The following is a 26103-nucleotide window of genomic DNA, read 5'->3' on the forward strand; positions in this document are numbered from 1 at the left end:
AAATAAAATATTGATATATATATATATATATATATAATTGGGTTTACCCATCCCCAATCCAATCGTGGTCTAGGGCCGTATTGCCGGTCTAGGTCCACTGTAGAATCCACTTTTTATGATCTGGTAAATTATCAATGAATTTTTTTTTGTTTAATTTGAAAATCATAGTCAATGATTTCATCTAGTTGAATCGTAAAAATAAATAAATAAATAAAAGAAAAAAGATTAAATGTATATTTAATTTTGGTTGTGAATCTTAAAAAAAATATATATATATATATATATTAGGAAAATTAGTGGGTATCCATCCCCAACCCATTCCCTATAGATATTTAAAGAATATCACTTACCCTACCCAATGGATAAAAAAAATAAGAGAAAACGCATGTATTTGGGTTGGGTCTCCATGAATACCCACAGAGTAAGTCATCAATTGCCATCCCTAAGGGTGGTAGGTTGCAGTGGACAACGACAATATAAAGGGAAGAGAGAATTTTGGCTAAAAGAGTATATGAACACTGAAAATTTTGTACATCGTGAGAGTAAAATGTTTGCATCAACACTGTTTCAATTACCGAAATTTTTACATCACTTTAATCTTCTTCTATTTTCTCCTCCATCTACTTTTTTCCAACGTCTAAAAATACACACAAAACTACCACCACCAAACCTAATATATCCCCCAGCCACCACAGACCAACTTCACTGACGCCCACAAGTAGTGAAAAACCAATCAAACAATTATTTTCCAATCTCCTTTCCAGCCACAAATCACAGTTTACAACTGAAATTCCCAAGTAGTTTTAAGACCGTATTTAGATCATGAATTGAATAGGTATTTGTAGAAAGGAAAGAAAATCATCCAAGGATCTAAACTGTTACATCCAAGGATCTAAGACTGTAACATCCTTGCTTTTTCTAGTATTGGCCAAGTCCCTTTTTCTGACGATAAACCAGTTTTTGACGGAATGTTTTACTTGAGGGTTAGTAACATTTTATATCATAGCTAGCACCGTGACACACGCCACGCTAGATTGAAATAGAGAGCCGACTTATAGGTTGGATTAAAGTGAGGGACGCTGCTAAACTAAGAAAAAGGTTACCATCAGTACAAACCAATTTTGAATAGTGAGTTTTCCCCAACGGTTGGTAACATAAGCATATGCCCCTACCAATGAAATACACTTAGCTGGATCATGGGTAGGGTAGCAAATGCTGATTCTATGTTCTGTGCAAGCCATCTTCATTGGCAAGGCTGCAAACGGATTGAGCAAAATATTCACATGTTCCACGTATAATTTGACTGAATGTTCAATTTTGGTTTGTTCATGTTTACCAAACTCAAGCTCGTTAAATGAAACATCCAAGCACACCCGTCTATATAGAGGAATATGACCAACTCAAAAGTAGTGATTAATAAGTTTACAATACACTCAATATAATGGTGAAGCACCAAAACATACCAGATCCATTGTGAAAACATTATAAATACATAAAAAAGCATGTGTCATGTAGTTGATTGAGAACGATATGTACATGAAAAGAACAAAGAGCACAATTCGAATCCCAATTCATCATTCCATGACAATCAATGATGAGAAAGCTTATAGTATAGGATAAGCATTATGACAAGGACAAGAACGGCAATTACGGAACCGACGATCAATTTGTTCCTGCTGATCCTTCTAGACATGGAAGTTAAGACCTTTTTGCTTTTGTCAATGGCATCGTCAATCCCATGAAGCTGCAAAACGAAGAAAATCATCAATCAGGTCGTCCACTATGGCAGTTGCATTATGTACATATTTGGTTTCGTGTCTTAAAGGAAAGGGTTTGGAAAGAATTCAATAGGAATATGTCATTCATTTCCAAACGAGGCTCACTGAACAAGTCCAATTCACAACAATGCAAAGCAAATTAACTCAAGGTAGAGTGTTGATCAGTGATAAATGGCAGAAACATCCAATGAATGACATACCTTCTTATGGGAATGCAGGAGAGTTTCACGTTGATTGTGCAAATCTTGAAGGATGGAGACACCAAGCTCTTCTGTCTCCAGAGTAGTTCTTCTACTCTCCTTGATCCTGTCGCTTGACTGATTTAGTCTCTCGGTTGACATTGCCAATCTTTCTCTTTGATCCACAGAAATCTGATCATGCCAGTCAGTTACAAAAAGTTATCCCACCAAATATATCAACAATGAACACCCTACACAAGTCTACAACCAATATGGAACTCGTTGGACAAGCCACACAACCAGAAATGAGTGCATATATTTTCTTTATTAATATGCCTAATGCTCTATCCGAATTTCAGGTGTGCTCTTGTGAATGGGAGTGTGTGTTGTGCCAGAAGGGGCGTATCCAGTAGGTGATTCAAATTTTTGCGTATAGAAAGAGAGAGTCGGAACTTTGGAGAGCTATCGGCCCTTAAAGATGGGTGGAATGTCAGGGACCACTTAGTCTCATCAAAGCTATGAAAGCCCAGGCCAAATTTAGCATGGCAATCACAAACAGGAGGAATGTGATTGAAGTGGAAGTAACAAACAAGAGGAAAATAAAAATATAATGTGTAGTTGTAGTTAAAAATACATGATGGCCTATGATTTAGCATGACCACAGATAGAGCTAGTAGCAAAGTAGGAATGCTGCAGCCAACAAGTAGTTGAAAAAATAGCTTTGGTTAGTATTAGTTTTTTCTTGATAAATAGCTTTAGTGAGTGTTAGTTATTGTAGGCTTTGTAGCATGTAGTGGTAGTAAAAAATTAGAGCATGTAATGGCCTATGATTAGCATGGCTCTGAATAGCAAAGTAGGATTGCTGCAGCCAACACCAAGTAGTTGAAACAAATGGCATTGGGGAATAACAACCAAGCCCATGGACCCATTTGGAATGTAGACACTAAAAGGGAATAAATAAAAGATTTGCGACAGGTCCAGGCCTTCAAGCAAGTTGATTTGTCCATTTCCATACTAGATAATATGAACAAATTGTTCTCTTCAAAACAGTAACCTGGACCAAACAATGTCATACAAGATGCAAATCTAAATTGTCTTGACACTAACAATATTGATTAATAGCAAATAAAGGTCTCAAACTCTGAAGAACATGAAAAGATCTCACTTCCTAGAAGGTACAATATAAATATTGGTGGACTAAATCAGTTCCATAAAATAATTCAAATTTTTGAAAGAGCCTTATACTATAAAGAATCCTACTTCACCATATTAAATAATTTGTCCAATCTGATTTGATCCAACTACTGAAAAATAGTACATGGAAGAAGCACCAAAAAAAAAATTTATGAAGTGAAGATGAGCAAATGCAGTAGCAATACATGATGTGTTTAGTTAAGTACCACTACGTGATTGCTAGCTTCAAAGCAAATGCAGTAGCAATACATGATGTGTTTAGTTTAAGTGTCACTAAGTGATCGCTATCTTCAAATAAAATCGATCCTTGAATCTAATTTAACACTCTAGAATAAACATGCACATCCCATCAATGTTTTGAAATAAAATAAATAAATAAAAACTGATGAGATGGTACAATCTAAACGTACCACATGTGCATCTGCAATTCCAGACTTCAACAACTCCTCACGGACCTGATTAGCATCATTTGATGAGATTTTCTTAACTTCCCTTTTAACCTTATTTAGATCAGCCTTGTATTCCCTTAGCTTGGCAAGCAGGACAGCCTTCAAACTTGGCTGCAAACTTCTTGCCTCAAGATCCATTTTTCTTATCTAGTGAGACAAGAAAGAAGAACTCATCACAAACCAGTATTAAGAGATCCTTCTCAGAATAAAGCAAAAAGAGACGGTCCATGCAATACCAAAACATCAGCTTCATCCACTCCAGTTTTTATTTCAGAAATCTTTTGCATCTTTTCCTCTGCTAATCACAATGACAAAAATCATATTACAATCCATAAGACCATTAATATAATGATTATCATTTCCAAATCATAAACATGCGTACACAAACTACAAACCAACAATAGAGCTTTCAGGGGAAAAAACAAAAGAAAAAAAAAAGAAAAGAATTAACTGAAACCCAAAAAGAAGAAGAAGAAGCAACTTTTCCAACACATCGTTGCAAAAGGCATTCTGGGAGAACTAACTCAGACACCCAAAAACAATTCCTAAAGCTAATGAGATGCATAATTGATAATATAACTGAAAAAATTTGAGTATATGCCTATCTAGATGTCCATTTCACCAGGGGCGGAGCCAAAATTCAAAACTGTGGGGCTTTTTAAAAATTGCTAGCCGCTCCATCCCTCCTCCGTCCCAGCATTTCACTGTGATCTTTTGGTTTGTGAAACTTCACTTGCATCCATACTAAATAAAAGTGCCATGTTTAGGGAAAAGAGACTAAATTTTCATCAAAATACAACATGCATCTGATCACATAACTTAGTAAAACAACTACAGTAAACACAATGCCTATACTTCTTAGGCAGTAACAACAACATATTCTGATTAGACTTCCAAATTGACTGCAAATACACATTATAGGAACCATAAAACAAATAAACTTGTCATAAAAAGGGAAATGCTAATGCATACTCAATGGATGGTCATTAGTGTCAGTATACATGTAAAATGTATAGAAATGCATGAAAATTGTACAAAAAGCGTAAAGTATTTAGAAATATGTGAAAATTGCATTGGGATTCCAACTATTTTATCAAATCCACACCTTATTGACAGATTAGTATGACCAACGAGTCGGGTATTTTGAAACTCAACTACTTTAGTGATACACTTCATACTTTACCCTAACCTTGATAATTTTCAACTCACTACTCCTAAACACAACCCTACCCAATCAATGCTCTCCAAACCATTTTCAATTAGAATTGGGTTGAGTCAAATACAATCGGTTCAGGTAATTTTTCAATCACACAAAATCTGCTTTTTCAAATGAATAATGTGCAATTATTACCATGATGAAAGCCATATACAAATTTCACAAGCCAATAAACATGGTGTACAAAGGCAATCTAATGACCATAATAATACGATACAAACACAATACCAAATGTTCCATAAATGTACATCTATGGAACTACAATAAAAGCAATTAAACTTTTTTTTTTATACCTCCATCAGGAAGAAGACCAGCAGAGTTACATTTTCTGGATAAATTGGCAGAAAGCTCGCAGTACTGGCGCTCATATCCTTCGAAAACCTGACTCATCGCTCCTCCAAAAGCTTCACAACACCCTCGTCAATGAAGTCAATTCCAAGGTCCACTAAAAATTCGTGTTAAGAAAATCACAAATTTGAAGTCAAACTACAAAAATTCGATTAAAACATCATAATTAACGAAATTTCATAACCCTAATACTGCATCAAAGCTAATCAGAAGCAGAAGGAATAAAATAATGATGGAGTAGAAGATGATTTAATTACCAGGGAAGGAAAGAGAGCGACGATTGGGAATTTCGCAGGAAAAGCAGCGATCGGATCGGACTTCTCAGTTGTCAAATCCAAGAATCTCCGATTAAACGTAGACAGTGTGTGTGTGTGTGTGTGTAGAGAGAGAGGGAGAGAGAGAGAGAGAGAGAAGGCGTAGATGAACAAGTTAAACGAGTACCGAACGAACTGTAATTTCGTGAACCAGACAGACAGTACACGCGGCCTTGCCGGGCAACTAGATTCCCTCTCCCATCTCTCTCTCTAACCACAAATTTTTTAAAAAAAAAAATTTTTTTTTTTGGTGAGAAATATTAAAACAAATTACACTTTGCCTTCATGTTATCATTTATATTTCTTTTCATTTTGACTTTTTATTTTTTAGTTTTTTTTCAATTTACTTATAAGGTTAATTTCCTATTTAAATTAAGCAAAAATATAAATATATTATTATATTGAGATCTTGGATTTGTATTAGAGGTATAAATTATATATGATAATATTTTTTTTTTAAGTCGTGTAGTTATCAAAATGTTATTTTTTTGTCTAATTTTAAATATAAATTAGATTTTGAAATAAAAATAAAACAAACCATGTGTCAAAAATTTTAATTTTGTTTCATAAATTAAAAATACTCCTTTTAATTAGTAAAAAAATTAAAAATTAAAATTTTTGAGACAAAAATAAATCATGTTTATGTTTTCATTTTTCGCACAAAACAAACCATTTAAGAGAGGTAAGAATAACTTGGTACATAGGGACATACATACCAATATATACATTTATAATGGAAAGATCTATATAAAAATATATATATATATAACATAAAAAAAAAATTAATATCATATCTATTTATATCTATAATAATTATATTATTTGTTAGATCTATATTTGAATTTGTAATACTTAACACTTTTGTATTTTTATTAAAATTTTACTTTGATCTTTCTATTTTTAATTATACCAACTTACGTCTTACACTTTAAATCAAGTTGTAATGTCAACTTTTCTGCCATTACAAAAGGTGACAAAACCAATTTGATTAAAAAAAAAATTTATTTTTTAAATCCCACTTTTAAGGAACATTAAATAAATGGCCACAAAACAAAAAAAGTATTTTTGATTTCTTTTTTGATTATTTGTATACAAAAATGAAAGGATAATTTTTTTTAAGTTCCTTGATATTAAGATTTTATAGAATAAAAGACATGCAATAGTTTTATAGTGATTAGAGTCCCTTAACATTTTTTTTAAAAAAATTTCTCAAGTTTGCTCAATTTCTCTGATTTTCTATGTGGTTTGACATTTTCTCTATGTTTTGATGAGTTAATTTTTCTGTCATTTTAGAGAATTTTGTGAAAGCTTTATCTCTTGATAAATTAATTTTGTTTGCCTAAAACCTTGGCCAAATTTGTGTGTGATAACCAGATAAATTTGTAAAAATGAAATTTCTCTAACATGTTGATTTTCTCTAGCATGAACATATCTCCTTGAGATATGAAAATTCTCTCAAATTCCCCTTGTACCTATTGAATTTCTCTAAAATTTACTTACTACTCCTCTTTTAAGCTTCTTCTTCAAGCTAGTTGTGTGTGTATGTGTGTGCGCGCGCGTGCGTGCGAAATTTTTTCTGGCATTTGAAATTTCTCTAATCACATTAGACTCCTAGATTTGTGTGTGATAACTAGAGAAATTTGTAAAAGTAAAATCTCTAGCATATTGATTTTTTCTGCAATTTCTCTGGCATTAAGATATCTCCTTGAGATATGAAATTCTCTTGAATTCCCCTTGTGCCTGTTGATTTTCTCTGAAATTTACTTACCACTCCTATTTTCAGCTTCTTAAAACTGGTTATGTGTTTGTAATTTTCCTTGGTATGTTGATTTTCTTTGACCAAATCACACACTCCTATTGTGATTTTCTCTAGCCAAATCAACTCGAAATCAATAAACAATGAACACCTCAATTGCAAATTAACTCCAAATCGATGTGTGTAATTTTCTCCGTCATGTTAATTTTCTCTGTCAGTGGATTTTTCTGCCTTTACAGTGAACATTTTGAAAGACTGGGATAAATTTCTCTGTGTGATAGCCAAAAAATTTGATTTTCTTCCCCTGTCATGTTGATTTTTTTTGGGTCAAATCACACACTTCCCCTTGTGATTTTCTTTGGCAAAATCAACTCGAAATCAATAAACAACAAACACCTCTATTGCAAATCAAGTCGAAATCGACTCTACAATTAGAAATCAACTCGAAATCAACTCAAATAAAGCTTCAAAAATAAAAATTCAACAAAATTACAAAAATGCGATCTCCAAATCACAAATTAAAATTGAGAACCTAATGCAAATCAACTCGAAATTCAATGTTGAATTTACTCACAGTTTCATTTGTTTCAATGTCCAGAAAAATTACAGAGTCTAAATCTAGTTCCCATAAAGGAGTAATTATCAGAGCAACCAAGAAAAGGAGGTTAGGGTTTGGTGGGGCTACAATATAACATAGACCTTTCTTTTGAGGCCTTGCAATGTGGAGACAAGGGAATGGAGGTGATGAACAGCTTCATCAGGGGGCATGTCTGCTTCGGCGGTGTCAGAGACACCAGACATCTCCTTCAACGTTGGGATCATTGGAATTGGTAGTGGTGTTGAGGAAGTTTTTTGCATAGAACCCAGATCCAGCTACTGCTGCAACATTGTGGTTGATTTTCAAACAGCAATTATAAGAGCATTTGGTTTTGTTTTTTTGTTTTTTTTGTGATAAATATAAGAGCATTTGGTTTTGAAAGAGAGAAAGAGAGAGATTGAGAGTAGAGTACCAACTGAAGTGAGAGAGGAGAGAATGGGTATGAGTGTGGGTGTGAAGAACCTTAGGCTACAAAAATAAATATTGTAAATCTCTTGCATTATTAAAAGTTAGAGAGGGATGTTAGACTAATTACTCCAAAATGAAAACGATGAATCTTTTCTAAGTTTTCATTAGTTTCAATCAAGAAAAATAGAAACGAAAAACAAAATTGAAAAATAAAACCCATACCAAACAACCAACAGAGAGAGAGCAGGAGGCACAGCAGCCAGAGAGAGAGAAAGAGAGCAGCTGCAGGAGGCAGCGGCAACAGCTTACTGTCACTCAATTCTACAAAAGAGAGAGAGAGAGAGAGAGCAGCAGCAGCAGCAGCAGCAGCAGCTTCCTGCCACTCAATTCTACAAGGGAAGTTATAAGCAAGAAGAGCCTCATAATGGTTTAAACAAAGAACAATGAAAAGAAACCTGACAGAAACCAAGAATCTTACAATGGAGACTTGCAAATCCAGTATCTTGGAGTATATTTTGACCGAGACCTGCTCACAACTGAATTAAAAAACATAACACCATAAAAGTAAAAAAAATTAAAAAACACCGATGCTTGAAGGGAGGCCATTTCGCCGAATCCATTGTTAACTGATGCATTTGATTAAAAAAAACAAAAAACAAAAGTCATTTTGGGCTTTCCACAAGATATTATAGATTGTCATACTGATACGAAACTAAATCCGTCTTTTGGGAGATCCCATAACAATAAGCCTGACACTGTCAGGATGATCAACTTAATTCAGAACATTATCACGCGGAATACGAAACTACACATCAAAATTATGGACGTTACAATATTGAGTTTCTGTACATCAACAAACAAGCTAATATAACATCAAGAGAGGATCTAGTTAATTGGATGAACCAATGGCTCTCTTTCAAATTTCTTGAAATGACGAAAGTGGAATCAAACCCTTCCCCAAGACTAATAGAACGTTAAACGAAAAGGAAAAACTAAATTTAACCTACAAAAGGTAGTAAATTTCCAGCCAGAGAAGCAGAATATGTAATATCAACAAACTAATAGACCTGTCTAGATCAGCACTAGCACATTCATTGGTGTTCTCTCACAAATTGCATATTTGGAGAATCTTGATCCATCTCAACTCTGCAAATACCAATATCGGAACACAAATTACACAACCATGTCTGAAAATATGATGCGTTTAAGAAGCCCAACTCATCGAATGTTGAAAAATCAGTTAGTCTTCTGGATTAACTGCTTCATTTGGAGTAGAAACAGTTTCATGAATTCCTGATACATGAGCTTCGTTAGTCTGTGGCTGCTCCAAATCTTGATCTGGGAACACTTCAGATTGCAAAGCCGGAGCAATGTTACTTACATGCAACCATGTTAGCTCCCACAAGCTATCTCCACCAAGGGCACTCCTCTGCACAAGCACTCCCTTTCTCTTCATTACAAGCAAGGTGTTCTTGAGAAGCTCGGGAACTAGTTCTAGAAGCTTCTCGCTTTTCTTTCCTCTGACTTTCACCTTCATATATTTCTCCATCCGGCTGAGCACCCCAAGCCATAGTTTGCAGAAAGTTGTTAACTGCGAGAGCTCGTGAAGTAACTGTAGAAAAACTTTAGACAGGAGCTTCAATGCAAGGATTAGTGTCCCTTCCATGTTTCGGTAATCTTTTTGGGAGTGCCCTTGTGAGATCTCAAGCAAGTCATCAAGCATTGTGAATATAACCAGATCAAAACAATGCAACCACAAATTACTCGAAAGGTGGACCCCATCAGCTCCTGTCAAACACGTTTGCAACGATACGAGGGCGTGGTTCCGAACTTCTTCTCTCTGGTCCAAACACACTTTTCTCAATCCCTGCACAAGCTTCAGCCACATCTCCCCTATATCCTGAGACATTTTTACAGCCTCTGTTGTTTCTCCCGATTCCTTGGCTTCTTGCGCCCAACGTGCTAAACAAGAAACAGAACCAACCATAAGATCCAAAGCACGTACAGATCGGTCGGCTTGTCCGACACGAGACTCAGCAAATTGCCTTGCTGCATCTACGGAGAGCACGTAATTGGCTGGCAACAAGTGGTCTCCATCAGACATTATGAACATTAGTGCATCAAAAGCTGCTTCAGAAGCTTCTGGGTGATGGGTTGTGATGCAAAGTAAGGACGTGATTGTTCGCCAGCCCGTTGAGGAACGGATGTGAGTGGCGTTTGCTTTAACAAGACGACTAACTTCCTGTGTGATTTGCTCACAGTATGCATCGGTAACACGAGCATCAAGCTTCAGAACCAGATGTAGTGACCTCAAAAGTTCATCAGCCAAGTTCTCTTTGTAGGGCAGCAAGCGCTGGCAAATCCGAAGGAGTCCAAAAACAGCCTTGTCAACCAGAGCACCAGGTATCACTGTCGACTGAACGATGCTAGATATGTGATCATAAACACACTGCCAGAGAAGCATAATCCTATCCCGGTTGTTCAGGGTAATAGCAATAAGCAATTCCAAGCAGAAAACAGCAGTGTCTTCGTCCTCGGGAGAACTATTCCCCTTTTGGGGTCGTCCCGCAGCCAAAATGAGTGCCCGTGCAAGCTGTAATAAGGAATCAGCTTGCAAAAATTTACTCTCTGTGAAAATGCTGTCGATGTGACACTTCTGAATGGTTTGAACAGTGCGCTGATGAGCAGCGAGCTGTTGTTCAGTAGGTTGTGATCTTGGTTCCTCTGTGTCGAGAGATAAAAGCTGACTGAACCGGCCCATCAGTCCAGAAGATCTCCTAGGAGTACCTATGGATGGCATGTGAGCTGAAGATAAAGAATTTGTAAGAAGCTTCCCATGTCCAGGGTCAGAAGAAGAAAGCTCTGAGTCATCCGCTGCATCACTTGCCACACGAGCAGGAAGAAGACCGAGCTTGTGCAATTTTAGAATGCAATCGAGGATATTTCTCCAGCCCGTGTGGATGAAATCACCATACCAATTTGCAATATTGAAGACTGTTACAGTTGCATTACGGGCTTTCGAGTCATCGCCGAAGGCTAGAACCGGCTCCTCCACAGATGATGGGTTTAAAAGGGTTGTAAACTTACAGAGAGATGCCACCAGATCATCCAAAACATCTTCAAGATGATGGCATGCTGAAATCTTTGCAACAGCTATGAATCCGTCGATACAGGTTTGGTATACATCTTCATGCTCTGCATGGTCAAATACCACAGAGATAGCAGCAATGGTTGGACCCGACATTATAGCAAACATATCATGGTCAAGGTAGGCTTTAGAATCCGACACAATGAACGGAGCGGTTTTCTTGGATTTGTGCAATAGATCAATCCAACGGCTTGGGTTCATTTCAGGGAAACCAGCACCTTGTTCTGGTGTTGTGCGGATCTCATTCTGGCAGATTGAGTGGTACAACTCTGACAGAAACTCTCGAGGGAGATCATTGCCACCATTGATGTGCCGATTATTCCGGATGAAATCTTCCTCGGTCATCTTTTTCTTCACCTGCACATTGTGCTGATCTGTGTTGAGCATTATTAGTGAATAGGACAATAGGAGAGCAGCATCCTTGTTAGCTAGAATTTGAGGTGATTGCTCATAGTATCTTTCCGAGAATGCCTCAAGTACCCTTTGTATCTTTTGTGATTCCCCGGGAAGTCGGAAAGTTTCCAAAAACAACCGCAATGCAGTATCCAGGTTCATGCCGTCAAAATCAAAAGTCCCAGCAAATTCATGAAGAACCTGAACGCAAAACTCATCATGATTTCCCAGAAAATCCCCAACAAGATTCTTATCTAACCCAGCAGTGTATCTGAAAAAGCAAGCCACACTTTGGGGATCGAGTTTGTCAGGCAAAAGATGCGTTCCCTGGAGAAATTCAAGCCCTTTTTTTGGATCTCGATTGAAGTGATCAGCCCCAATCATCAACCTTCTTTTGATGTATTTCCTCCGTCTCACAAATGGAACCCAATGATCAGGGTCACTATAGTTGTCACACTTCACCATCCAGAACGGGGTATACTCCTCAAGATTCACAGGGGCTGGTTCCGATCCCACTGATCCATTGCCTATCCTCTCAGCCATTCCCTGAATTACAGCAATCAGGCCATCCAAAGCAAGGATGTGCATTGAAGATAAAGGGCAATTCACTGGAAATGCACTCCTGGACAACAAATTGGCGAGGTCTTCAAAAACATTACTGCAAGTTATGTCACAATCTAAGTTAGTATACATCTCCAGCATAAACGTTTTCTGCCTGCAGAAATCAACAAGAGCTTCCATTGCAACCTCCTGCTGCTGGTATGAAGCCCCATATCGGCTTTGTGCAAGCCTCAAAATCACACAACAAAAGAAAGCCTCAAGCTGTAGCTTTAGTTCAGCGCGCAAATGATGATACAGATTGAGAACAATGCTACATACCATTGAGAGTATAAGTGGACTCATTGACAAACCAAATTGCATCAGGTTACGAAATAATTCATCCTGTACCAAACTCAATAATCTGGGGTGTTGGCGAATAGAAGCACCACCCAATTCAATTGCTGAATTAATTAATCCAAAAGCAAAAAGAGGTATATCTTCATCAAATGCCATACTATTTGGCCTGGGACTAGGACCCATTCCATTATGCTCAACAGCATTCAACAATGAACACAAGAAGTGAAATATCTCAACCATGCAGGGGATTCCATATGGCTCAGTCATTAAATGCGAATCATATGGAACAGCGTCCATCCGATTACCAGACCGGATTGTATTTTCATCCATCATACCAGTAACTAGGCCACTGGGAGCATTAGAAGCCAAACCTGCTGAGGATAGTTGGCTATCATGTTCAGAACTACCATTGCCATTCTCTAATTGCTTTGCCCCAAAATTGTAATCATTATCCATCCCACCAAGCTGCACAAGAAGAAAATGGGTTCATTTAAGCTCCTTTTGATTATAAAGAAAAATTGGTGAAAAGTGAAAGTGAAAGAAAAGAAATGGAAAGGGAAATATGTTTCTTGCAAGTATTTGATTAAGAAGAAAATTTGACCAGAAAAAGATAGAAAAATTTGAAAGATTAATTATAGATAACTCTTTACATGGACAAATTTAAACTCATGTTTTCTTGTGTTTTTTACAAGAAATTATAAAGTTAGTTACAATGCTAATATGAGTTGTACAAGAAAATTAGCTTTCTTGTAATTTCTACTACTTACATACTAAACGAACTCAAAAAAATTTTTTTTTTTTTTTTTCTCCTTTCTCTTACTTTCTACCACTTTCATCCTAAACAAACTCAGCCTTACATTCACAAAAAAGAAAACAGTAAATATCTTACCCTGCAGAAAGCTGCAGTTTTGGCATATGGATCCATCTCTTCTTCTTTTTTTTATACAGGAGATCGCCTCCATGCCATAGGCCATTTTTGTTTGCTCTATTTTGTTTTTGTCTATTTTTCTTTTTCCATTTCGGGGTTCAGAAAAGTGTGATTTTACATCAAGAATACAAATCTCTTATTGATTTTCTATTGTGGTGCAAAAATACAAAATGAACATATGTTCAAAAGCCCATGTTGCATACTCCAACATGGATAAGAATCCATGGTGGAAAACAAGTAGACCAACACACACTATCTGCAGTTTCCACCACCATTGTTCAGCCCCCGAATGAGGAATTAGGACCACTATATTCTTGAACACTGTACTAAGTTGCCAACAAATAAAACAAAAATGAAACCATAAAACAGTTGTGTGGTTTCCAAAAATATCAGCTTGAAAAAAAAGAAGAAGATTAACTACAAGCTTGGCCAGATTCTCACAGTTGGCGTGAAACCATTAGCTAGACCCATTGATATGTTCAATTAAACACGCCAAAAACCTAAAAAAGAAAAGGCTACCAATAGGGTGACAAGCTTGTCATGAAAGATTGTTATACATCTTTTCTTAGCTATAAAATGGGGCCGCAGTTGATGCGCAGCACTCTTAAGTTGGAACGCTTTTAATCTTTAAATTTCCTTGTAAGTTGGCATAGTATTTATGCCTCTAATTGGAAACGAATAGATCAGGTTGCCAGATACATGCTACCTACATGTCAAAATTTGGGTGGGCTTCCCAAAAATGAAGCTCAAAAGCTTGTTACATCACCATTAGTGAAAAGAAAAGGGCCAGAAAGCCCTAAAATGAGTAAAGAATAAGAAAAAATACTCTATTTTTTATTTATTTATTTGTTTTGATAAAAGTCAATAAGAAGGAAGACATTGTATGCACGTGGAAATGAAAAAGACACAAAAGAATATGCCTGCATACCTCCTGTTTAAAAGAACTGGCTCCTTTAACCAATGAATCTTCTGTGTTGTTGACGTCAGGTATGTTTGAAAAAATACACCTAACAAGTTCATGCATTGTGTTTCGAGCTAGCTGCTGTAACAACTCACCTTTTCTTATTGCTTGATGAACTACACGGAAGCAAGTATTCACTATGGTGCAAACATGCTGATTACTCAGCCTAACTGATGCTTTACTTTTCATGCAAGCTAGAAGAACCTGAAGTATCTTCATTAGGACTACCTCTTCTGATGAAGTATCAGTCACCTCAAATCTGCAGCTGGTCACAGCATCAACTACCAAGTGCATAGCCTCTTCAACATTAACAGTATTTAGATCAAGCACATCAAGACTTAAAATCTTGTAAACAGATGACAAAGCAACACCTGTGATTGGTGCACCGGTTTCATCAGACCGAATTACATCCAAGAAGGGCTGGAGATAAACAGCAGGATTGATGGTAGGCCATGGGTGCTGCCATGAAAAAATTTGCTTCCGCAATGCCTTCAAAGACTGGATGAGAGAGTTCTCTAGCTGTTCATCACCCGACATATAACGACCTCCCCATCTCACATTCCTCCTCATAACAGCCAGTACAGCACCTACTTCCGCATTGACTATACATGCTAAAGCAGCTTTGTTAGAAGAAATAACCTCACAGTCTTCTGGTTCTTCTTCAATTGACTTTATTCCAGATTGCAGCTTTAGACGCCCCATGTTGAAACTGAACTCTCCAATACAAGCTCAAGTTCAATCTGTAATTAGCAATAGCTATTTACAAAAAGTACTGGAACCTGACAAAACCCTTCACGACCTACACAAAATCAACAAAGATGTACTCATCATGTAAGGAACATGGCAATAAAAGCTCAGAAAGTATGTAAAGGAGGTAATTCCAACACTTCAAGAAACAAATCAACATAGCTCAAGATTCTGACTATTTACAACAAACATCTACAATTTATACTCAAACATGTTAAACTTTCCTCCTAAACAATAAATGCTATTAGCAAAACAGAACAATATGATTTTCTGCCCAGTATACAAATCATCATTTTAAGAAGATACAAGGGCAGTAGAATTAGTACACTAGTAGAACATCACAATCACCATAACTATTTCCTCAGCATTAGAATCCCAAACCACCACCATTACTATTGCTTCCCCAGTGTGTATTCACCTATTCCACCATTACTCTTGCGACCACGTCTACACAACTAAGTGTACAGACTGCATTAAACTGCACCATAGGCTGTGTTACATGGACTCGCCAGTTTAGGGCAGAGTACCCGTGTCGACACGACACGACACGGGTGTGGGTGTAAGATATGTGTCGGATTCGGCATGATTTTCTCAGACACGGCTAACATGAGAGGAGAAAGAAGAAGGGTTGTTGAGAGAGAGAGAGAGAGGGGGGGGGGGGGGGCTGAAACTCACCTTTGCGAAGCAAGTCGAGTCGCGAGGCACGATCGAAGTGCGAACCCTAGCCGCGAACTAGACCGAATCGAAGGAGATCTGAAAATCAACATCTCAAAGCCGATTCCACCCTAAGGCTTCGATTCCCCTCTGGTCTCGACCTCTCTCTCTCTCTCTCTATCTCTTCTATCTTCTGCCCTTCTCCTCTCTCTCTCTTTTCTTCTTTGACCGTCTTCTCTTCCTTGCCCTTCTCTTTCTCTAGTTTTTATTTATAAATGATATATTAGTTGCAAGATTTAATGTATAAAAATATAGAGAGAATTGTATTATTGATAGATTGTATTGAATTGATAGATTACAAGATGCATAAATTACAATTCCTATACAATCTATATATAGAAGAAAATGTGGTAGTAGGTGTAGTGGAGGTGATAGTGGGTTAGGTGAAGTGGAGTGTGTAGTGGAGTAGAGGTAGGTGAAGTGGAGTGTGTAGTGGAGTAGGTGAAGGTAATGTGGTAGTAGGTGTAGTGGAGGTGATAGTGGGTTAGGTGAAGTGGAGTGTGTAGTGGAGTAGAGTTAGGTGAAGTGGAGTGTGTAGTGGAGTAGGTGAAGGTAAAGATGGGAAATTCTAACAGCCCCCCGCAAACTCAAGGAGGAGAGAAACTAACCAACTTGAGTTTGGAGAGAGTAACAAAACAAGAAAATACATAAAAATAAAAAAGGATAGGAGACACTGTATGGTCGTGTCAGACCGTTGGTGAAGACACTGTATGGGGTGTCATAACGTTGTAGAGGACACTGTATGGTGGTGTCAGACCGATGTAGAAGACAGTTTATGGGGTCATGTCGGACCGTTGTAGAAGACAATGTTGTGACAGTTTACGGAGTCTTGCTGGACCCTTGTAGAAACTAACCGGAATCAATGTCGGGACAGTTTACAGAGTCTTGTCGGACCCATAAAGGAGCTAACCGGAATCAATGTCGGGACAGTTTACAGAGTCTTGTCGGACCCATAAAGGAGCTAACCGGAATCAATGTCGGGACAGTTTACAGAGTCTTGTCGGACACTTGTAAAAACTAACCGGAATCAATGTCGGGACAGTTTACAGAGTCTTGTCGGACTCTTAAAAAGTTGCACCCTCAAAAGGTGTGCCCAATTTTGTCAAAAGGCGTGCCATCAAAAGGCGTGCCCAATTCATCAAAAGGCGTGCCATCAAAAGGCGTGCCATCAAAAGGCGTGTCCACTTTGTCAAAAGATGTGCCATGAAAAGGCGTGCCAGTTTGTCGGGCGGCAAGAGGCGCGCGATACGCGTGGCTGCCTCGGCTATTTAACCAAGACGAAGGCTGAGGCTGAGGCATACCATTCTGAAACCTCTGAAACCAACCCTTCGCTGAAAAAACTCTGCCTCTGCGGAGAGAGAAACTGTGGAACACTTTGTTGCCATTCTGTCACCAACCCTTCCGAACATTACCAGTCTGAAATTGCTATTTCGCTGAAACACTTAGCAACCCAAAAACATGGCCTCTTCTTCCCGTCCAGCTACCCAGAACCTGCTCACGCTCTTTCCAGAACTGAACGAGCCCACAAGAGAAATAACTGGTGCGGTGGCCAGTGAACCTCAACCAAACACCTCTGGTTTTGCTCCATTGAACTTTCCGATGCGGTCGGTGGAGCAAAAAATGGCGGTGCAAACTGATATTGAGGCTAATCAGTATACTCTGAAGTCATGCGTGGAAACCATGACGGCGGTCACAAATTTGTCGAACCGGCTGCAGAGTAGGACAAATGAGGTGCAGCATTTAAATTCCCAGCTGGCTCTGCTCCAACGCATGTATAAGGATGCGCGAGCAGAGATTAGCGTGCTAAGGGCAGAAAACAAGGAGCTGAAGCGGAAGGCCACCGTGATGTTCCGATTTGGAGGGCCGCCATATACTGCAGTGGAGGAGCAGGGAGTAGTGATCGTGCCCAGTGGAGTGGGAAACACGGAGGCAGCACCGGCAAGGGCCGCCCAGGACGGAGGCAAGAAGAAAAGACCGGCGGCAGAGTAGAGAAGAAAAATCCCACCTGTGAATGTGGTTGTTTCTTTGTATTTTTTTTTTTTTTTTTTTTTTTTTTTTTTTTTTTTTTTTTGTATGTGGAAACATGGTGATTGGGATGAGTCTCGACATGAATAAAATGAGTTTGGTGTGCAGATCTTCCTCTGCGTTTTTTTTTTTTTTTTTTTTTTTTTTTTTTTTTTTTGAAAATAATAATAATAAAAAAAAATAAAAATAAAATGAAGTGTTGGAAGCCAGTGGAATCAATGAAGGCTAGTATAATATATTTGAGTGGGAAAAAGAATGATGGGTATGTGGATTATATAATAAAATAAAAGTGGGTGGATGATATGGTGCAGAGTGGCATGTATTGGTGCCTGGCACCCTGTCCGAGAATCATGCACTGGTGGGGCAAAAGTGGGTGGTGGATGACCCAAAGTGAATTGGCATGCTCTGCGTAACAGTTGCAACCCCAGTTCCACCACTGGTGCCAAAAAGAGAACCCTGAGACTGAGAATAACAATAATCTTCACATTAACCCATATAACCGTGGGTGATGGCCAAGAAACCAATTACCTGCAACATTAATGTCTTACTTCTTCCGGTTCTTGTGTTTTACTTTGACAATTTTTCGACCAGACTTGTCAGTGGTCGCACCAGAACCCAATGAAAAGCTGTCTCCAGCACCAAATTCTAGACTACCCGATGACTGAAATAGAGATGGATTTTGCGGAGCGCTCTGATTTGGTTGTTGGCTACCAAATTGAAAGGCGAGCCCTGGCGATGGAGCGGTTGAACCAAACATCATAGGGGCACTGTTGGTAGCAGCAACAGAAACCGAGGATGCTCCAAAGGAGAACCCAGTTGACAGAGACGCAGAACTAAATGTTGAGTTAAATGAAGGCTTGGTGGGCTGCCAAGTGGAATTAAATACGCTTGAAGTGGCACCACTGGTGCTAATGGAGTTCGTCTCCGAAGAGGAAGCTGAAGAACTGAGACCAAAAACAGTGCTTGAGCCAAACACATTAGGAGTTGTCAAAGAACCAAATACAGAACTACTAGTGAAGAAGAAATGAAGGAAATTTGGGTTTGTCCGGCGGGCGGCCAAGGCGAGATTGCCGCCCGCCGGTGAAGCGGAATTACTAAGTTGTTTAACCTTGCTCTGATACCATGCAAGATTTAATGTATAAAAATATAGAGAGAATTGTATTATTGATAGATTGTATTGAATTGATAGATTACAAGATGCATAAATTACAATTCCTATACAATCTATATATAGAAGAAAATGTGGTAGTAGGTGTAGTGGAGGTGATAGTGGGTTAGGTGAAGTGGAGTGTGTAGTGGAGTAGAGGTAGGTGAAGTGGAGTGTGTAGTGGAGTAGGTGAAGGTAATGTGGTAGTAGGTGTAGTGGAGGTGATAGTGGGTTAGGTGAAGTGGAGTGTGTAGTGGAGTAGAGTTAGGTGAAGTGGAGTGTGTAGTGGAGTAGGTGAAGGTAAAGATGGGAAATTCTAACATTAGTATAATAATATATAATAGTATTCATATTATATAATATTTACTCAAAAAAATGTTGTATATTATAATATATTATAAATATTATAATTTTTATATTTAAAATAAAAATAATTTATTTTATCATATATAATGTAATTTATTTTATATCTAAAATAATTTTTATTTATTATTTATATTTTATTCGTTATTTTTTTAATAAAATTTGTTATTTCTTAACTTTTTAACTCATATTCATATAATAAATATATTTTAAAAAATAACTATTTAACGTATCCCCGTACCCATATTCAAATTTGGATCCATATCCACGTATCTCTAATTTTTAATTTTAAAGTGTCTGACCCTTAGATATGCACCCACACCCGACACCCGTACCCGCGTCCGTGTAGCTTAGACCATAGGCACCATCGCTAAATCCGCCACCTACAACCCTCACCGTTCATTTCAAACCTTGAGTGCCAATGCTTGACCACCCAGCACATCTTGATAGATGAACAGACTAACTTGCACTAATAATGAAACAGTGTCAAGAAATCAAGCATTTGCAGAACTAGACTACGTATACCATTGAAAATAAACAATACCTCATCTTTGTAACCCTCATACTCATGCTAAGCAAATTAGCATGACTTCAATATTTACCAATAGCATATTATGCTCAGTGTTTATTCATGTCGATACCAATAAAATAGATAGACACATTGTTTATCAAAAATAAATAAAATAAAATAGACAGACTGATGCAGAATATAAGAAGCTCAAGGACGAGTCAATTCAAAAAAGCGGCGATATTTGGAAATTAGAATGATTTCAAAGAGAAATCAATAGAAACCACACATAATCATGTTTATAATATTATTATAGTCTTATTTTATGATTCTTTTCATGTTTCTAGGATTTTAAGGCAAGGGGTATATTGGTGATTTTAAATTTGCTTACATGGGCTGTACAGGTCGCCCATGGATCGCCTTGTGAGTCAAGTTATGTAATTAGTCTTTATTTTTGTTTCTTATTTAGTCTTAAATTAATTTTGAAAATCAAAAATATTTTGATAGTTTCTTACTTTAGTTCTAGTCGGTTTAGGAAGTCTTCTAGTCCTATATAAAGCCATGTAATGCTTATAATTTGATAGAGTTGATATTTTATAAAAAGTTGATAGCGTTGAAACTTCTTTATGTGTTGCGTAATGCAATCAAACCCTAGGTGTGATGCCTAGGCCTACCTTCTTCTCTTGTTTCTTCTTCTTTTCTATTTTAGTTTACTTTTCATGAGTTATTGTTCACAGCCTCATAACAGCCCCTAAACCATGCTAAAATCACATCTTTTCATGCTTAAACTCTTACCTATTTATTACCCTAAACAAATCCTACTTGTCCCTTATATTCTTATTGCAATTGCAACCATAAAATCCAATTAAAATTAGACTCAAAAGCCTAGATTTGTTACTATCCCTAATTGTCCTGCATCAGTTGGTATTAGAGCGATAGATCCTATTATTTTGTGGAAGTTTAAAACATGTCCACACATCCTAGAGCTCTCAGAAGGGGAATATTTTCTGAAAACCGAAGAGATCAAATTGTTTTTAAAATTGTGGAGCAGTTAGATAGTTTTCAAGTGCGGCTTAATTCTTTAAAAAGACGAGCAACCCAACAGAAGGTCGTAAACAGTCAAATTATAAACGGGAAAAACAATCTTATTGATGATTCAAAACCACCCCAAGAAGAACTAATTGTTATTCAAGGAAGAGGATGAGGTCCAAATAGAAAACTCGGATGTCACACAAGCTATAGGGACTGAAAAATTACATGAACCAGTTGTTGACACTGATCCTAATATGGCTTTACAGCTACAGGCCAACAATTTGCTGCCTCAATTCTCTATGACTGATTCTAATATTTCCCAAAGGGATGGTAATACTGAACTACATGATGAAACATTGGTTGAAAAAGAGGATGAAAGTTTGGAATCCACAATTAATGATGTGGGTGGAAGTATTCAAATTGATTACAAACACTGCCTTGCAGAGCCAAATGAGAACAGATTGCATGGAATAAATTTTGCAGCCCAAGATTTGGATCAATTCAAGGATGTTTCAGTTCTTTTCATTGATTTTGACATTCCTGACACATTTAGTATCATGAAGGACAAGATCAATTTCTCAATATTTTTATTCCTATCTCCAACAAAGAAAAGGCTGCTGACAACTTAAAGATTTTAACATGAAGCCGTGAATGTAATTCCGAAGCTTGAGGATGCTTATACCTCAACACTTCAAAACTCGTGGTCAAGTTTTTTCCAACCAAGGAAGAATAATGCGGAATATAAGAAGCTCAAGGAAGAGTAAATTCAAAGAAGCGGCAATATTTAGAAATTGAAATGATATCAAAGAGAAATAGATAGGAACCACACATAATCATGTTTATAATATTATTATAGTTTTGTTTTATGATTGTTTTTATGCTTATAGGATTTTTAGGCGATGGGCATTTTGGTAATTTTATATTTGCTACATGGGCTGTAGGGGTCGCCCATGGGCGTCTTGTGAGTCAAGTTATTTAATTAGTTTTTATTTTTGTTTCTTGTTTATTCTTAAATTAGTTTTAAAAATCAAAGATATTTTTGTAGTTTCCTATTTTAGTTCTAGTTAATTTAGGAAATCTTCTAATCCTATATAAAACCATGTAATGCTTATAATTTGATAGAGTTGATATTTTATAAAACATTGAGAGCTTTAAAATTTCTTTATGGGTTGTGTGATGCAATCAAATCCTAGGTGTGATGCCTATGGAATCTAGGTGTGATGCCTAGGCCTACCTTCTTCTCTTCTTTCTTCTTTTCTATTTTAGTTTACTATTCATGAGTTACTGTTCACAGCCTCACAACAACCCCTAAACAGTGTTAAAATCCCATCTTTTCATGTTTAAACTCTTACCTATTTATTACCCTAAACAAATCGTACTCGTCCCCTATAATCTTATTGCAATTGCAGCCATAAAATCCAATTAAAATCAGACCCAAAAGCCGAGATTCACTGCTGTCTCTAATTGTCCTGCATCACACACACACAGGTTACAAATCAGTACAGGAATAATAAACCTATAAATTGAGGTTTCCTAATGCCCCTAACACCAAGAGACAGCTTAAATCACAAGGAACCTTAGACTCAAAATTACCACAGAAAAGAGAGAAAAAAAAAATATCAAAGGTTTGACAAGGGCAGTGGAATATAATAAATGAACCAGCTTAACAGAGAGTCTCACATCTCCTGAAAAATCAAATACAAAAAACAGACCTAAACTAAAGAACCCATTTACCTAAAAGAATGCATTGCGAAAGATTAAAAAAATAGATGTGATTTTCTACCAAAACCAGTCAAGTGCACTCCACGAAAACCCCGTGGTCTGCAACACACATTGTCTACGTTCTCTGCCCATTCAGTACACAGATAAGCCCACTCCAGGGGGCCTACCAACTTATTGCATATTCATTAAATTTCAGCACAAAAAATTTAACTAGTTGGAGAATAATCATGTGAATAATGTTGGTTACTATTGTGACTTTGGAACAATATCCACCAGCCTAGCAACCACAATTTACAATATCATGGGGGGAAAACATCCTTTAGATCAAAAAATATATATATACATATATACACACATGGCTATTAAAACCAGAATCTTGCATGGCATCAGTGAGAGGCCCTCATGAATTGGATTGAGGATCCTAAGATTATACTTTTCATAAAACAAAAAAAGGGGGTAAAAGTACCAATAAGGATTATACATATTTAAAATAAGGTGAAAATTTTACAATGATTTGGATCAGTTTGACAATTTTTAAACTTGCGATCCATGCATATATATATTCTCATCAAGTTGGAATGCATCCCATATGCTAAAATTAACAAAACCAAACCAAACCAAACCAAACCAAACCAAACCAAGCCTTAAGTCCTATCAAATGGGGTCGGCTACATCAATCCTTCTTCTCTGCGCGGCCCTATCAAACCATGAGACAGACATAAAGGTACGGGAAGCTTCACATAACTGCTTGTACAAGTTTGGACAACAATAAGTACTTGACCAACTTGAATCCACAAAAGAATCAATCAACTTACAAACTGAAAACAATTATATGCGACTCTTAAGGTCATAATTGAGTGCACACGATTAGAAAAGGTACAGGAACTCCACCAACCAGTATCACCACTTTAAGTTAGTTGTTTAACTATGACCTATGTCCCCAGCAGCCAGGGACTGGGGACATAACAGCTATCACCAATTGTAATGCCAAACTATCATAATGCCTATAAGATAATTGCATCTCATATGAGACTATCAACTCCAAAATCCATAATTTGGTATACAATTGTCTATTTTCCCTTTCAATTATAAAAATTTCATGTGAGAGTGCTTATAAGTATCCTGGTGTTAGTCTCTCCAAATCAATGGTATATTTTATCTGATGTTAAAATATGGATGTTTAATAAACCCGAGAAGAAGCCACGTAAAGCGTCCACGGTTCAACCGTTGGATTGACCAGAAATGAACCATCACATCATAATCATATCATAAATACATTACAAATAATAGTTAGAAATGAAATAAAATAAAACATAACGAAGATACAACATAACGATTTTCTTCATTCTTTCCTTAATGTGCGCAAAAATTTTCATTGGCTTACCTAGAAATGTTGTTAGATTATTCATAAACTTCAATTTTTCCTAAAATTCGTGACAAGCTACTAAAAATAAAAATAAAACTCAAACCCCATAAGACACAAGGTATACACGACTCTAGGTTCAAGATCTCGACATTAAAGTAAGCAAATAAAGCCACAATTTCTACCTTTTTGTTCAGTACTCCCAAATCTAGAGATCACGATGAAGCAAATAAACTACACTTACCGATAATTCTTACATATAAAACAATCAATTTTTAACGAAACCCTAAAATTGTAATCACTCAAATTGGAAAAAAAAAAAAAAAAAAACGATGAGAAAGACGATCTGAGAGGAGTAAGATGATCAATGCAATCTATCAAAATAAAATCAAATACATTTGAGAGAATATTAGAGAGAAACCTTGTGAAGGGAACAAAGAGTAATTGAAATGCTCTGTAGATCACAACATTGTGGGTTCAAGTCAAGCAACGATCGAATCGAACTGTGTTTTCAAGCCCTAGTACTGTGATTCTTACAATGTGTCTGAATATTCTATGCGTAGACAAATCTATGCAATGAGAATAAGGAGCCCGGTTCACCATTTTGCAGTACTGGTTCGAGCCGGAATCCGGTTCCAAGGACCTCAGAAGCGTGCTGATGTTTTTTTTGGAAAGATAATTAAAAATTGTTTTTTATTTTTTATTTTTTATTTTTTATTTTTTTGCGAGTGAAAAAAGTGGATTAAAAATTGGAATGTGACTTTTAACCTACTTGAGAAGATAATTAAAAGTTATTTTTAAATTTTTTTAATTTTTATTTTTGTGAGAGAGAGAGAGAAGTGAGTCAAAAGTTGAAAGGTGGCTTTTAACCTATTTTTGAAAAGATAATTAAAAGTTATTTTTTATTTTTTTTTTTGAACTTTTTGTGAGAGAAAAACCCCCTGCTCAAAATAGGAATAACAGAAATCATGGAATATATAAGTGACAAATATCATTCAATAATAAAAATTAAAAAGATTAAATATGATATATTTATATTTTCTTTTTATACTTGGGAATAATTATTTGTAGGTATATTTTGTTATCCTTTGTGAGTTTTTCTTTTTTTTTTTAAATATTTGCCTCTCGTTTTAATAATAATGATACCAATAAAATTATCAAAATAATAAAAATAGTTAGAATATTTTGACCTTTTTTTTTTGTGTGTGAGTTTTCATTAAATTTTAGTTTATTTGTCGTAGTTTGTATTAAAAATATAATATAAAAAGTACATGCATTTTGTTGTATTTTTAAAAAATATATATATTTTTACAATAATAAATTTATCACCGAAAATTGTAATAAGATTTTTTTTATAAATAAATCCAGTTCACTATAATTGTCTTTTATACTTAATTTTCTTTTAGAAATCAACTTATAAGCCAATTTATTAACTTATTGATTTATTTATAAATAAATCCAATTCACTGTATGTTTTTTCATAATAAGTCAAAAAATCAACTTATAAGCCATTTTTTCAAATAACCCTTATTATTATATAAAATTAAAAATTGCACGTTATTTTAATTTTTAAAAAATGTTCTTGAGCAATTATTCTTCTGTGATTGTACCTACATTTTTATAATTCCACCTCCATAAACTTCCGGCACATCCAATTTTTTGCCTCCCTTCTTTTGTTCTTTCATTTCAAATAACATGATCAATCTCTTTAGTCTAACTATGTATTAATTAAGACTCCAAATGAGCCGAGCTGAACTTTAATGTGTTTGGGCTTATTTATTAAAATTTTAACGAGCTCGAGCTGAATAAAGATTTAACAAACCGAGCTCGAGCCGAGTTGGCTTAGGCTCGACTCAAACTCGAGCCTGTTCACGAACCTTAACGAGCCAAAAAATTTATAAATTCATACTTGCAT

The 26103-nt window shown here is 36.4% G+C and overlaps 2 protein-coding genes and 1 long non-coding RNA gene across 11 annotated transcripts; 1 reads left to right on the forward strand and 2 right to left on the reverse strand.

Annotated features, from left to right (window-relative positions):
- Window positions 1–1347: 1347 nt before the first annotated feature.
- Window positions 1348–5750, reverse strand: LOC114306389 (vesicle transport v-SNARE 12). 6 transcript variants are annotated; one of them, XM_082871044.1, is made up of 6 exons: window positions 5422–5750; window positions 5110–5220; window positions 3837–3895; window positions 3562–3747; window positions 1979–2149; window positions 1348–1744 (listed from the first exon to the last, which is right to left on the reverse strand). In XM_082871044.1, the coding sequence occupies exons 2-6, from the start codon at window positions 5204–5206 to the stop codon at window positions 1589–1591; spliced, it is 669 nt and encodes a 222-aa protein (XP_082727170.1). In that variant the 5' UTR covers window positions 5207–5220; window positions 5422–5750; the 3' UTR covers window positions 1348–1588. The 6 variants fall into 6 exon arrangements, with proteins under 6 accessions (XP_082727170.1, XP_028107430.2, XP_028107413.2 ...); XM_028251629.2 differs by having other exon boundaries at window positions 5110–5261; XM_028251612.2 differs by having other exon boundaries at window positions 3837–3898; window positions 5110–5261.
- Window positions 5751–8978: 3228 nt separating this feature from the next.
- Window positions 8979–24767, reverse strand: GN (sec7 domain-containing protein). 4 transcript variants are annotated; one of them, XM_082871046.1, is made up of 4 exons: window positions 24610–24765; window positions 22456–22572; window positions 14535–15366; window positions 8979–13143 (listed from the first exon to the last, which is right to left on the reverse strand). In XM_082871046.1, exons 3-4 carry the CDS (start codon window positions 15267–15269, stop codon window positions 9481–9483), a joined length of 4398 nt encoding a protein of 1465 aa, XP_082727172.1. In that variant the 5' UTR covers window positions 15270–15366; window positions 22456–22572; window positions 24610–24765; the 3' UTR covers window positions 8979–9480. The 4 variants fall into 4 exon arrangements, with proteins under 4 accessions (XP_082727172.1, XP_082727171.1, XP_028107401.2 ...); XM_082871045.1 differs by lacking the exon at window positions 22456–22572 and having other exon boundaries at window positions 24610–24767; XM_028251600.2 differs by lacking the exons at window positions 22456–22572; window positions 24610–24765 and adding an exon at window positions 20867–20891.
- Window positions 16266–18869, forward strand: LOC145791114 (uncharacterized). The gene is made up of 2 exons (XR_014330784.1): window positions 16266–16516; window positions 16549–18869. It is a non-coding gene; the product is annotated as an uncharacterized LOC145791114 (long non-coding RNA).
- Window positions 24768–26103: the final 1336 nt, after the last annotated feature.

This window comes from Camellia sinensis, chromosome 5 (genome assembly GCF_055761805.1).
Source record: "Camellia sinensis isolate YWXY chromosome 5, ASM5576180v1, whole genome shotgun sequence".
Classification (NCBI taxonomy): Eukaryota; Viridiplantae; Streptophyta; class Magnoliopsida; order Ericales; family Theaceae; genus Camellia; species Camellia sinensis.